Below are 13,970 nucleotides of genomic sequence, written 5' to 3' on the forward strand. Positions count from 1 at the left end.
CCAAAGTTATGGAATAGTCTTCCAAATAGTGTTCGGGACTCAGACACAGTCTCAGTGTTTAAGTCCAGGCTAAAAACCTATTTATTTAGCCGAGCATTTTTATAAATAGATTTGCCATAGGTAAAGGAGCAGATCTGGGGGACTCATGGACGTAGAGTATTATGGTGAACTGGTATGTTTGGATGCTGTCTTCCTCACTCTCATTGATCACTCAGGTTTGCTGACGGTGAGGGGATTGTTTGCTTTACATGTCAGGAAGCCCTCATGTTTGTGTTTCCTTCTGGCTCTCCCTTTTAGTTATGCTGTCATAGTTAGTCCTGCCGGAGTCTCTGCTTGCACTCTACAGTTAATATACATTCACATTATACATTGTGTGACTGTGACCATACCTAACTGCCATCTCTCCTCTTCTTCTCTTTCCCCCCCTCTTTCTTTTTCCTCTCTCCTCCTGTCCCCCCCTTTCACTCTTTCTCTCTCTCTCTGTCGAGCTACACATGTCGTTCCTGAGCTGCCAGTGATCCAGACTCCCTCTGCCCTCCGGACCTGTCTGACCCATCCTGGTGCCCCGCTTCTGGCTGAAGATCTCGTCACATGGATGCCCCGTGTGTCTCTCTGGGATGCGTCTGGTGTCTGGGAATGATTCTCTCCACCTAGAAAATGGTTCTGGCCTTGACTGGTGTTGGCAACTGTTTCTCTGGGGACTTGACAGTTCGATAGTTCATGACTGGAACTTCTTACAAGTCTACCTGGGTCTTCAATAACTACCTGGACTCCATATTAACATCAATTAACATCAGCTATTATAGCTGAACTGCCTCCCACCCTACACACTGTATAAATGCAGATCATTTACTGCTTTTTGTTTCACCCAAATGAGGATGGGTTCCCTGTTGAGTCTGGTTCCTCTCAAGGTTTCTTCCTCTTACCATCTCAGGGAGTTTTTCCTTGCCACTGTCGCCCTCGGCTTGCTCACCAGGGACAAACTGACCATTTTGATTCATACAAATTCACATTTCATACAAACCTAAATAATTCTTTTGACTATGTAAAGCTGCTTTGCGGCAATGAAAATTGCTAAAAGCGCTATACAAATAAAATTGAATTGAATTGAATTAAACTGTAGAAATACAATGCAGTTTCAAAACCCTTAAAACAAATAATATTATCAGAAACAACTTGAGTAAAAAATAATAATTTTAAATCTTTAAAAATTGTTTTAACATGAATTTCAGGAGTTTCCTAGTATCTGGTTTATTTTATAAAACCCATAAAAAATATGGATAATTTGCTTTAATTAAAATACATAGTCGATAAATACAGTAATTTTTCTTTACAAAATAATTTATTCCTTTTTTATTTTAGACCTGAAATTACTTTGAAACTAAAATAAATAAATGAATATATAAATAAAATAAATGAGCTCAAACCACTTGTTTTTTTTATTTGAAGTCAGTAGTCTAGTAATTAAAGAAGTTAGTACTTTAGATTACCTTTTTGCTTTCAAAAATTTAACAGTATAGTGTTTAATTTCCGATACATGAATCCTTTATGTTGGAATGGAATCTTGAGAATAATATAAATCCCTTATTTAATCTCAACCTCAGTCAGACTTAGGGTATTGCATGCAAAGAACGATTCAGAGTCAGAGCAAGAGCAAAGTTTACAGTACATGACAAATGTGTCAGAAGGACATTATATAAAGATGTAATATGTGTAATAAACAAAGAGAATCTGATGTGGATGTTTTCTTACCTACACACTCCAATAGGTTCGAGTCATAGTAGTATCCACTGGGGCAGTAACATGAGTAACCAGGGATGTTGTTTACACACACACCACCTTTACACAATTCTGGGTCAAAGAGTTTACACTCGTCCACGTCTGCCATGATGCCACAACACACCAATCAGCAACAACAAGCACAACAAAACAAACATGTATATACAAGGCTTTGTGTTCGAAGAGTTACTATTTACAATATAAAGTAAGTGTGTGTATGTGTGTGTATATGTTACCCCTATAGCTGAAGGCCCCCACTGCAGAAGTCACATAGCCACGCCCACTCGGACACATTGTTTGGAATTCAGCTGAGGAAAATATAAAAAAAAAACTTAGCATATAGGTCACTTTACAAGGGTTCAGTTACTGACTGTATTTATGCATTTATTTATACTGTTTGTGGTTTAATGGACTTTCTCGTTTTTTAATTGATTTGTACTGACTGGATGTTTGAGGTCTTTGCTAATGCTCTGTAGCTTCTTATTCTCTCACGAGTGTAAATTAACTGATCAGTAATTATCAATCAAAAATGCATTAATAGTTCATTGATTGACTGGATGATTGGTTTAATTACTTACTTTTTTTAATTACTTACCTATACCATCTTAATCACTTATTTATTTTATTGCTTATTTACCAACTTAGTTAGTTACTTAATTACTTATTTACTTTATTATTTATTTATTTGCTTACCTAGTTATCTATATACAGTGGTGTGTAAAGGTGCCTGCCCCTTACTGATTATTAATTTTTTTGCATGTTTGTCACACTTTGTTTCAGATCATCAGACCTATTTAAATATTAGTCAACGATAACACAAGTAAACACATCATGTAGTTTTTAAATGAAGGTTTTTATTATTAAGGAAAAACAAAATCCAAAAAATACATAACCCTCTAAACCTAATAACTGGTTGGGCCACCCTTAGCAGCGACAACTGCAATCAAGCATTTTTGATGACTTGCAATGAGTCTGTTACAGCGCTGTGGAGAAATTTTGGCCCACTCATCTTTGCAGAATTGTTGTAATTCAGGAGGGTTTTTGAGAATAAACCGCCACTTTATGTTATGTTGCAAAGTAAACCTTCTTCCTATTGACAACTTTCTGGCAGAGGGCAGCAGGGTTCCCTCAAGAATGTATTATTATTCCTATTCTTATGAATAAAATTATTATTTTGACAGTGTTCGGTATTGGATTTCTGCCAGAAATATCGTTTGGTGTTGTGGCCAAATAATTCAGCTGAAATGTCCCAGCTTTTCATGCTGAGCTAATCACAATAACCACAGCTAAGATCAGTTGAAAGCCTTTATGTGTCATTGAGAAGCTGATTACATTTTTAGGAGGGCGGCTATCCCTTTTCAAATCAGTGATTCTGTATTTATTCATTCATTTATTTATTCACTGATTCACGGTCATGTTAGTTTTATACCTTTTACTTGGATGTTGCACTGAGTAAACACGGCTGTATAAAACAAAACTGTGTTTGTCTTTATTTCAGGTTGCAAAGCAACAAAATGGGATTATTTTAAAGGGTGATTCTTTCCAAAACCCAATTTGCATACTCAACTACTTATCTAGATTGATGCTTGCTTTAATTATATCCTTAATTTCCTACTTAATTACTTACCCACTTATTAACTTACTTATGCACTCTAATTCATTAATTTCCTTCCTCCCTACCTTCCTCACTTTCTCACTCACCCGTTTACTGCATACCTACACAAAAGTCCAAAAAGAATCCACTTTAAAAGGTTATTTTACTATCCATATTGTTTACGCCATGCTAACCCATTCATGCCAGCCACTCCTAATTACAAATTCAATACTTACTGTAACAAGTGTTAGTGTGTTTACTTACGTGTTTCAGCTTGTGGGCAGAGAGTATATTGACATCTGATCCCCCAGGCTCGGCCTACGGTGCAGCAGCACTCCTCTACAGTCGTATTAGAGGACAGAACTGCACACTGGCCACTCTGATCCACAGTAGAGTAACACTCGATTTTTTCTCCTGGCTGAGGTAGACGTGATGCTGACCCTGATCCTGATCCTGACACACACATAAAATAAACAAAAGGATTACATACATAAACTATGTGAACACATCACCTTACTGTAGGTGAGTGATCTTATACATGAATGTAACTAACCTGGCATACTCGACTAGCTCTTTTGTTTGCAATCTAAGAGATACAGCAATCATTTTATGTCATCCTGCTGTTAATTGATTTTTTTACTTAATTTTGTACACGGCTGCTGTAATGAACCTAAAACTTCTGCTAGAACTGATGTTCAAGTGGTGTTGGTGAAGGATTGTATGTACAGTTTCTTTAAACAGATGCTTCTCTTCCGTAAGTTTGTGACAAGTTAGCCATAGATTTTCAACGATTTAGCATTCCACTTGCTGAATCTTCACAGGGATACATGCAGACACCTCGGTCAGATCGTCATTCATGGATACACAGCGCCTTTTAAAGAATTGCATTTACATGTTTTACTTATATAGTCAATCATTTCCTAAAAGCCTTATATTTACTTTGCTTGCATTTAAATTAAAAGTCAAATTCAATCAGCTTTTCACCTTTATTCAGCAGTTTGACTTAAATGACCCTTGTACTGTATATTGTATAAATATATACTGTACAAGACTGCTAATATTAGTCATTTTTAACATGTCAAATCTTTAGTTATAATTATAGTTATAATTATTTATAATTATTTATAATTATAATTAGTACAGTATTGTTTTCATATTAAGCACAGGTGATATACACACTGTATTCTGTTGCTACAATACCACTGTTTTTGTTAAATTGTAATAATGTGGGCTGAACTGTATAAAAAAACCTCACTGAATGCAGAACTGGTTCTAGGTTACAAGAAGGCATAAACAGTGTAAAGCTGCTTTGCGGCAATGAAAATTGCTAAAAGCGCTATACAAATAAAATTTAATTGAATTGAATTAAACCTACATGTATTTATCAAGAATAATTACCATTTGAAGCATTTAATGCTGTATTCTTTAATCGTTCATGGCTTAGGCAATGAAATGTTTAGAGGATTGAGAAAAAGAGAAAGAACTGCCTTTAGTTCTGTTAGTATACAATTGAAAAATGTCAAATTTATTAAACATTAAATCCTGGAGCAAAACATAAGATCCAAGCAGTAGCATTTTTCATATTAACACACAGCTCATCATATGTAGGAATGCTTGAAGGAATAGTGTACAGCCCCTGGATATATGGCCAGTGTTTCCATATGTATAATGTATTCCAAACGTGGGGGGGTTCACCGAGTTACTGAGCAGAAAATCAGTGGTTCAAGACCAACTACTCCCCGTAGCTCCAGAGGCCTCATCATAGCACAGGTTAGCCCTGTGGTCTGACTCTATATCCCAGTAGGATGTGTAAAAAAATGTACTTTTACACTCCAAAAATGGAAAAGTAAAAGATTTCACTTTACTGTAATGTACTGTATATGTTTTTCTTCTTCTTAAGTGGCTGTATGTACACTAGAGGGCAGTAATGTATTAAAGCCTGGATTGTGTGTGCACGTGTGTGCATGAGTGCATGTGCACGTGTGTCAGCAAGTGTGTCTGTATGTGTTACCTGTAGTCACACACTGTCGTGTAAGTGGGTCAAACTCTTCCTGACGATTCTCACATTCACAGGTGAATGAACCTTCAACATTCCAACAGCGTGCTCCGCCACACACACCCACCATGACTACACACTCATTAATGTCTACACACACACAAAGCGAGAGAGAGAAAAATTATTTACCTACTGTACTTTACACCTAGCCACATGTACAGTACTGTATTACAGTATCACAGTTCCTAATTACTACACCTTATAATTCATACTGGTCATATAAATTTATATTTTTATTTAATTTTTAACCATTGATCAATGGTTATAAAAAGGCATATATGGGTAAGCATTAATATACAATTGTGTGCATGTATGTGTGTAACGTACCCACGCAGGAGCGTCCGTCTGGTGCTGTCTCGTACCCCTGGTCACAGATACACTGGTAGGTTCCAATCAGATTCCGACAGAACATATGATGGCCACACACACTCTCGTTTGCACACTCATTAATATCTGAGAGACAAAAAGGGTCACACAGGGTGGAATTTCACATAAATATTATCACATTTTATATACATTTTAAATAATCACAGTTTGTGTGTGTGTGTTTAATCTTACCTACACACTCGCCTGTACCAGTGAGGCTGTATCCAGGTTCACAGGTGATGAAGCAACGGAACGAGCCAATGGTGTTCTCACAGCGCTGAGAACCGCACACACTTCCGCCAGTTTCCACACACTCATCCACATCTGTAACACACCCCCACACAAGAAATAAACCTGTTGTATCAATATTTTAGTTAGCAAGGTGTTGCAAATGTAACAAAAGTAAAAAAAAAATATATATATATATATATATATATATATTTTTTTTTTCTTTTGGGCGGGGACAAAATGTCCAATGTGGCCACCATTTTCATTTGCTACAGCATATAATCAGTTGCACCATTATGAAATAGCTTTTAAAATGCATGCCTTAGGAAGCTCCTCACTGGAAACTTCAGCCTATATATGAGGTTTGCCATAGCAACTTTTCTGTTCCAAAGCAGACGTGGAAGTAAGATGAAGTAATTAACTAATCAGCTGAGTTTAAACCTGGGCTGCTTGTTGAGTTGTTTTCAAGCCTCCCAGCAAAGGCCATAAGCTGAATCAGTTGAATCAGTTGAAGCTTAAGGCCTTTGCTCAGCCTCCCAGCAGTGTTGGTTTGGCAGCACTGGGATTTGAACTCACAACTTTCTGATAAGCTATCACTGCCCCTTTGAAGAAGATCAATGTTTTTCCTGGAAAGGAAGTGAAACCATGACCAATTGAGTAAGTGTTCATTTGCCAGATGTCAGGCTGGTTTGATGTTCATAAGTTTCTGCACAGATTTGCACAAAGCAACATTCTTAAAAAACCAACTTTCAGGTCACTATTTACTGGAAACTGATTGCTTTATAATAGTCAGCCTTGACACTTCTCAAATGCTTATTATTCTGGGATCTCTTAGCTCTTTCCTTTTCTTTTTTTTATGGTTCCAGAGTGGCACACACTGTTCCTGTTGCATGACGTTTTCTAAATAAGTCTTGGATGGTTAATTCATTCCACTGCCGGTCAGGAAATTCCTTTGGACTGGATTTTTTTTCATTATGCAGCACACTCTTGAGATTCTGATCACTTTCTGATAGCCCACAATGGTAATTTATCTGAAAAGAAAAGATGACTGGGGAGGGTGAAATTATTTAAAAGTTGGCATGACTCTGATTCCCACTTGAGTTCCTGTCCTCATCTGATTTTGGCCAAAATGTTTTTTCCTGAGTTTACAACAGGACAGGAACAAATCTGGCTGTAGGAGTTCAGTAGAAACTTTTTATTGGGTAAAGTTACTTTGCTCAAAGGATCACGACAGACCATGTGACTATTACCACAATCCTATAAACTATTTTAAAAATAGCAAAGAATAAGGTTATTTTGCCATTTATGGGTCCCGGAAATGGAATGTAAACTTTTTTTTTTTATATCATTATAGACAATTCTCCATAATGGAAAATAAAATAATTTTTTTTTAAAGACTTATACAGTATAAAACAAATGGATTTTGTACCAGTAGCTCTGAAGAAGCACTATCCTCCATTACCCATAAGCCCCAGCAGTTCACATGAGCATAATTAATTTAACCTGATCACCTAAATTTGACCTGTTGTTGTTTGTTAGCGTTAATTAGTATGCATTTATGATATGTTCCTAATTCATGGTTCCTAATTCTTACTCAGGCTTCAAATACATGAGTCTGCACTTGCATCTGTCTGCACTTGACACCTTTGACAAAACATTTATTGAATTTGTGTGTAACTAAAATGCACAAGTTAATTAAATGTAATAGTGTATTCCAAATATAAAATACTAAGTCATGTGATATGATTAAAAGAAAATTGAATTGAGGTTTACATTAGTTTGTCTTCTTATGTGAACATTTACACAAGCTCAGCTGCATGGGTAGGATCTTAATGTTGCTCTATAAAATAACAGGATTTTTTATTTATAAATGTTATTTGTGACGCTTATGTATTCCTGATTTAAAAAAAAAAAAAACATGATGGTGTCATGATGGTGTCAAGATGTTTTAGCTCTGGGCTGAGCTCTGGTTAAAAATTCATCAATTTATTAGCCTAAAACAGACTAAACTGGCACCAGGCATGTATTTTGAATTAGACAGATGATCTCTCTTTTCAATAGAGAGATGTGTGTTGAACATCTGACTGCTTTCTCAATATGGAACAATTTTGGTTTGTGTTTTTTCCCTGAAGGCCTGTGTCTCCACTTTAGATATATTAAAGATATTGTTTGTTGAGCTTGACTGAATTTAGACAGTCTGTGAGTTCTTGTTGCTTTTGGTAATTTTGTTCTTCATGCCGAAGCGGGATAAATGTTTGGGATAATAATTCTGAGGAACAGTGATATGTGCCGGAGAATTTATGTAACACCAAATCTAGTGTCTGACTACAGTATGAATAATGTGATAATGATTGTTCACCAACTGTTCAGAATCAAAAAACAACAATAGCAACAATAATAAAAAACTAAAAACCCATAATAAAACACCCTGGAACACATAAGTGAACCAATCATGCCCTGGCCACATTTACTGTATACAGTAATTGGACAAAACCGCAAACAATTGGTGGATAGACCACTTGAAAGATGTGCGTGTGTGTGTGTGTTACCCAGACAGGCTGTTTTTTCAGGATTAGCGGTAAAACCAGTTTTGCAGTGACACACAAATGAGCCATCAGTGTTGGTGCAGCGTCCGTCCTCGCACACTCCATCTCGAGCACATTCATCCACATCTAAACAGACAGATACACACACATACTTATAATTCTAGCATTGCTAGCATTATTTCCAATTGTCTTAACTTTGAGATCTGAATGTCCTCATAACAGAACTATAAATCCTTGTGATGACTGTTAGGTATGATTCTTTTGTCAAATGTTTTTCTGCTTAAAGACATTGATTATGCTTATAGTTATCAGGAGCTAATAAAGGTGTGGAGAAAATGCAATGTACACAACAGTACCGTCTTTGTCTGTATATTATAATACATGTCATGCATTACAAAGACGTCTTAAAATAGAGTACATAACGATACATAAAACAGTGGTAAAAGTTATTCACAGTTAAAACACTGATAAATGTGTTAATTCCAAGTAATAATTAGATATCAGTACATACCCAGGCACAGCGATAAACACACACTGAACACATACCCTGACAGAGAGTTCCATTGGCACTTGTGATGTAACCCTGAGAGCACACACACTTGTACGAGCCCTCTGTGTTCACACACTCTCCTCTAGGGAAGCAGAACTCCCCTTCGGAACATTCGTTAATGTCTGTTACACCAAACAAAAAAAGAACTAATATTTTCTACAGACAGAGTGCAGTGACAGAATCAGTATCATGTGTTAGAAGGATTAAGATAAAAAAAAAAGAAACCAAGGAGATGAAAGAGTTATGACGCCATGTAAATTCCCACAATCCATTGTCTCTGACCTCGACACTGGCGTCCAGGTCCTGTAGCACGGAACCCGGGCAGACACTCACACCTGTATGAACCGTCCATGTTCACACACACACTCTTTGGCCCACATATTCCAGAGTTCTCACACTCATCGACATCTAAATAGAGACAAATTTTTTCGATACAAATTTTCATTCATTTACATTTATTTGAATGTTTCATGTATGCTTTGAGAGCAGTTCATTCACATGTTCCGATCTAAGAATTTCGTTTTGGAGGCAAGCTTTAATTTCTAGAGAAATAAAATCCCATTTATCCTAGTATTTTGTAAAAATAAAGACTACATGTTAAAACAGCTGTCTGCCATTTATGCATCTCTGGTAAATAACAGCAGCAACATGGAATCAGGCTCAAGCATTTAACCTTGGTCCATCTTCCCCAGCCTGGAAGAGTTAACAGATGTGCCGGAACTTTGTCTGATACACAAAACACAGACACACACACTCACATACACACACACCACACACACACAATATCTGTGAGTTTGATAAACAGTGATCTCAACCGAGCGTGGCTGCACTACAAGTTTGACTTCTATCCCTTTGTCTTTTACTGTCAATGTCAATTATTAGCAAAATAGTCGATTTGTCTGCAAAAAATAGATTTTTTAAAAATTATTATCCAAATGAAATATGGGTGTGTCCTGTAATGAGACAATAACCCACTATGCATACTCAGTGGATAAAGATTTTGTGAAAGTCCTCAGACAAGGTAGCTGTATTATAATGAATGTGTGGCAGAATATTATAGACTTTAGCGATCCTAAGTATTTGTTCAAACATCAGTTTTAGAGCCTGTTGATTACTTATGCAAAGAATAAAACCCAATGTGATGTGCTGTTAAAGAAAAATTAACAACAAAGCAATGTTGTGATCATTATATCTTTACAAACTGTCTTGATTTTTGTAATAACAGCATGTCTAATAAAGTTTGATTCCTCTCATACCACAGCAAGAACAAAAAGGTTACATATATAACCTTTTTTGTAGAATACTCAGATTTAATATTGTGAAATGTGCAGTAAACAAGTTCCTTTCGGTTTCCTGTTATCACTTGACATACAGTCATGCATCCCAAAGCTGGAAAGGATAAATTTATCTGGCCTAAAGACATTCCTGTATCTAAAAAGATTTTTAATGTTCTTTTCACAGTTAATAAACCCTGCATGGCGTGACCTCCATAAAAGTCCTGGTGAATTAACTACATGGGATTGGGAATGATTATGGAAAATTTTATAATCAGCGGATTAATATAAATCTTCAATTCCATTTCCCAATTTTTTGGCTTTTACAATTAAATTGTTCCAATACTGGAATTTTTTGTAACATTATTCATGGTTTAACCTGTGCAGGTGTTTCCTTGCAGTCTGAATCCAGAGCGACATACACACGTGAAGCTCCCAGGAGTGTTTTCACAATGGCTGTTCGAGCATGGGGACGGAGTCTGCCTGCACTCGTCCACATCTGTACAGACAAACACACACATCTTATTCTCCTCCATTATATGGCCTAAGGCACTCTCAAATCTCAATTACTGTACCTCATTAGGCCAATGCATTTATCTATTAATGCTGGAAATTAAAGTCACAACCTTCAATATGGTAAACAACAGCCATATTGAAGGGCAAGGTAAGGCAAGTGTATTTGTATAGCACATTTCATACACAAAACTGTGAAACTTGGTATTTCTAACTGACTCAATTCTAACGATCTGAGGTCTGTTAGGTTTATATTCAGTGAGCATATCTGTAATGTATTTGGGTTCCAGGCCATTGAGTGATTTATAAACGAGTAAAAGTACTTTAAAATCTATCCTAAATGTTACAGGAAGCCAGTGTAAGGACCTGAGGACTGGTGTGATGTGATCAGATTTTCTGGTTCTAGTCAGAATCCTGGCAGCAGCGTTCTGGATGAGCTGCAGCTGTCTAATGGTCTTCTTAAGAAGGCCAGTGAGGAGACCATTACAATAATCCACAGTGCTGGTAATAAAGGCATGGACAAGTTTCTCCAAGTCTTGATTGGAAACAAAACATTTAATTCTTGCAACGTTTTTAAGATGATAGTATGCTGATTTAGTTACTGTTTTGACATGACTACTGAAACTAAGGTCTGTCTCCAGAATCACCCCAAGAGTTTAAACAACTATACCCTTTAAAAGTTTAGTAGGTCGCTTGTTTCAGATGACGTAGTCATGGCAGAGGTTTACGCAAAGTAAACAAAACAAAATACAAAGATTCCCTAAGCTATGTGTAGAGGAAATCAAGCACTGTGCATCACCTCATTAAAATCATCTATACAATTAAACATGATGGTGGGAGCATCATGCTGTAGGGATGTTTATCTGTGACTGGGGGACTGACTAGTCAGAATAGAGGGAAAAATAGATGCTAAAAAATAGAGTTAGTCTGAGTAAGAAGATTCTATAAAATGAAAAGAATCTTAGGCTGGGACAACAGTAGAAGGCAGATGTAAAGTAAAATATTTCAAGTTTTTTTTTTATTCTGATGATAGACAGAATTACAGATTCTGAAAAGTAAAACCCAATATTGCAAAATAGTAAAATGCTTTGAGTTTGAGTAAGTGGCGCCATGGTGGTGTAGTAGTTAGCACCTCCAGGGTCATGGTTCGATCCCCGTCTCTGTGTGCATGGAGTTTGCATGTTCTCCTTGTGGTCGGCAGGTTTCCTCTGGGTACTCCGGTTTCCTCCCACAGTCCAAAGACCTACAGATTAGGCTAATTTGTGTTCCCAAATTGCCTGTATTGTGTGAATGAATGTGTGTATGGGTGTGTGCCCTGCGATGGATTGGCACCCTGTCCAGGGTGTACCCCGCCTCATGCCCTAAGTCTTCTGGAATAGGCTCCAGGCCCTCTGTGACCCTGAATACAGGATAAAGCGGTACAGACAATAAGTGAGTGAGTGAGTTTAAGTAAATGACTATACATTAGTTACTATACATAATCTCTCTGTTATGCATGGGAATGACTACTGACTTGTTGTCCAAAAGAAGGGTAAGTCACAGAACATGCTTTGAAGCATAATGACGTGACGTTTTCTGGTATGGAAAAGTGTGGTAGGAAAAGTTCCACAAGCACCTGGCAACAGGCTGAAGAAAGTGACAACAGGCTTAAGAAAATTGTCAAGCAAAGCCGATTGAAGACTGAGTGCATCAACAGTCACCACATGTCTTCAGGAAAAGTCCTCTAAGTCCTCTTTTCAAATGAAATAAAATTTGTCATGTTCACTTGAAAAATTAAGGTCCCACTCTCTGGAGGAAGCACAGAACCCAAAGTGCTTGAAATCCAGTGTAAAGTGTCTACAGCCAATTTAAATATGGGCTGTCATGTTATCTGCTGGTGCTGGTCAACTCTGTTTTATCAAGTACAGAGTTAACACAGCCATTTACCAAGAGATTTAAAAGCACTTCATGCAATGCATAAGGGTAGATCCCCAGAAAACTACACTGTGCAGTTTTGAGCAGGCACATCTGCAGGCAGCTATGCCACGGTTCTGAACAGACAGATCAACGGCCATCCCCACATGTAGTTGCTGACAATGCTGCCTTGAGGGGGTAATCTGGAGAAATGCGTGACACCTGGCTGCATGCCCCTGAAAACTGACACGTGGCAGGCAAAGACCAAGAAAAGAAGAGAAAAGTGAAAAGACAAAGTTTATTGTGGCGACGAGCTCATAGGCAGTGATCCATATTGTAGAACATCATCTTTCTCATTGCAAAAAAAGGGCAAATGGGGCTCAACCAGCACCACGGACAGCACTGAAACACTTCAGAACAGGGTAGGGTGGGCAGAATGGCATCAGCGAGGGTGAATCATCCACCATTCACCTGTCAACTAATTCCTATAAATGCCGGTGAGTAGGATAAAGTATGCATGTTTCAGTTGCAATGGGACTCCTCAAAAAGACCATTGATTTCTTTGGTGCCGGTGCTTTTGTATTTTCTTGTCCCCCTTTTTGTTCAATTAATGAACCCATGTTATCTCAGAACAGGGAAGGAATTCTCGAAATTGCACACAACTAATCTCTCAGCTTCATTGTCGCCCCTCATAACACTTCAAACTCTATCTGATGCCAAATATTATGGAGATTGAAGATGAGAGGCACCGACCCAACCCAACAATACTGACCAACTGAAGGCTGCTGTCAAAGCAACCTGGTCTTCAGTAACTCCTTAGCAGTGCCTTGGGCTGATCGGCCCATTCCATGCAGCATTAATACATATAATTCATGATAAAAGAACTCAGTATTGAGTGTATGCATGAACATCAGAATCTCTGTACAGTGGAACCTTGGATTACCAGCATAATTCATTCCGGAAGTGGGCTCGTATTCCAAAACACTCATAAACCAAATGTAATTTTCCCATAAGAAATAATAGAAAATTCAAATTATTCGTTCCACAGGCCAAAATAATAAATACATAAAAATAATTAGCACAACAAATAAAGTAAAAATAAAACAAATTACTTTCATTTTACCTTTTAAAAAAAGTTTTTAAAAAATCCCGACAGTACGTGTTTCCGTTC

The 13,970-nt window shown here is 37.3% G+C and overlaps 1 protein-coding gene across 4 annotated transcripts in view; it reads right to left on the reverse strand.

Annotated features, from left to right (window-relative positions):
* Positions 1-13,970, reverse strand: part of LOC128527667 (latent-transforming growth factor beta-binding protein 4) — a 71,910-nt gene that overhangs the window by 11,340 nt on the left and 46,600 nt on the right. For 3 of the 4 annotated variants that reach the window (XM_053500131.1, XM_053500130.1, XM_053500129.1), the window contains 10 exons: positions 10,773-10,892; positions 9,402-9,527; positions 9,116-9,241; positions 8,573-8,695; positions 5,988-6,119; positions 5,757-5,882; positions 5,385-5,519; positions 3,638-3,826; positions 2,016-2,087; positions 1,753-1,881 (listed from right to left, as the gene is read on the reverse strand). In XM_053500131.1, the coding sequence (XP_053356106.1) occupies positions 1,753-1,881; positions 2,016-2,087; positions 3,638-3,826; positions 5,385-5,519; positions 5,757-5,882; positions 5,988-6,119; positions 8,573-8,695; positions 9,116-9,241; positions 9,402-9,527; positions 10,773-10,892 (1,278 nt within the window). The remainder of the gene's footprint in view (positions 1-1,752; positions 1,882-2,015; positions 2,088-3,637; positions 3,827-5,384; positions 5,520-5,756; positions 5,883-5,987; positions 6,120-8,572; positions 8,696-9,115; positions 9,242-9,401; positions 9,528-10,772; positions 10,893-13,970) is intronic. The other variant, XM_053500132.1, reaches the window with a different exon arrangement.

This window comes from Clarias gariepinus, chromosome 7 (assembly GCF_024256425.1).
Source record: "Clarias gariepinus isolate MV-2021 ecotype Netherlands chromosome 7, CGAR_prim_01v2, whole genome shotgun sequence".
Taxonomy (NCBI): domain Eukaryota; kingdom Metazoa; phylum Chordata; class Actinopteri; order Siluriformes; family Clariidae; genus Clarias; species Clarias gariepinus.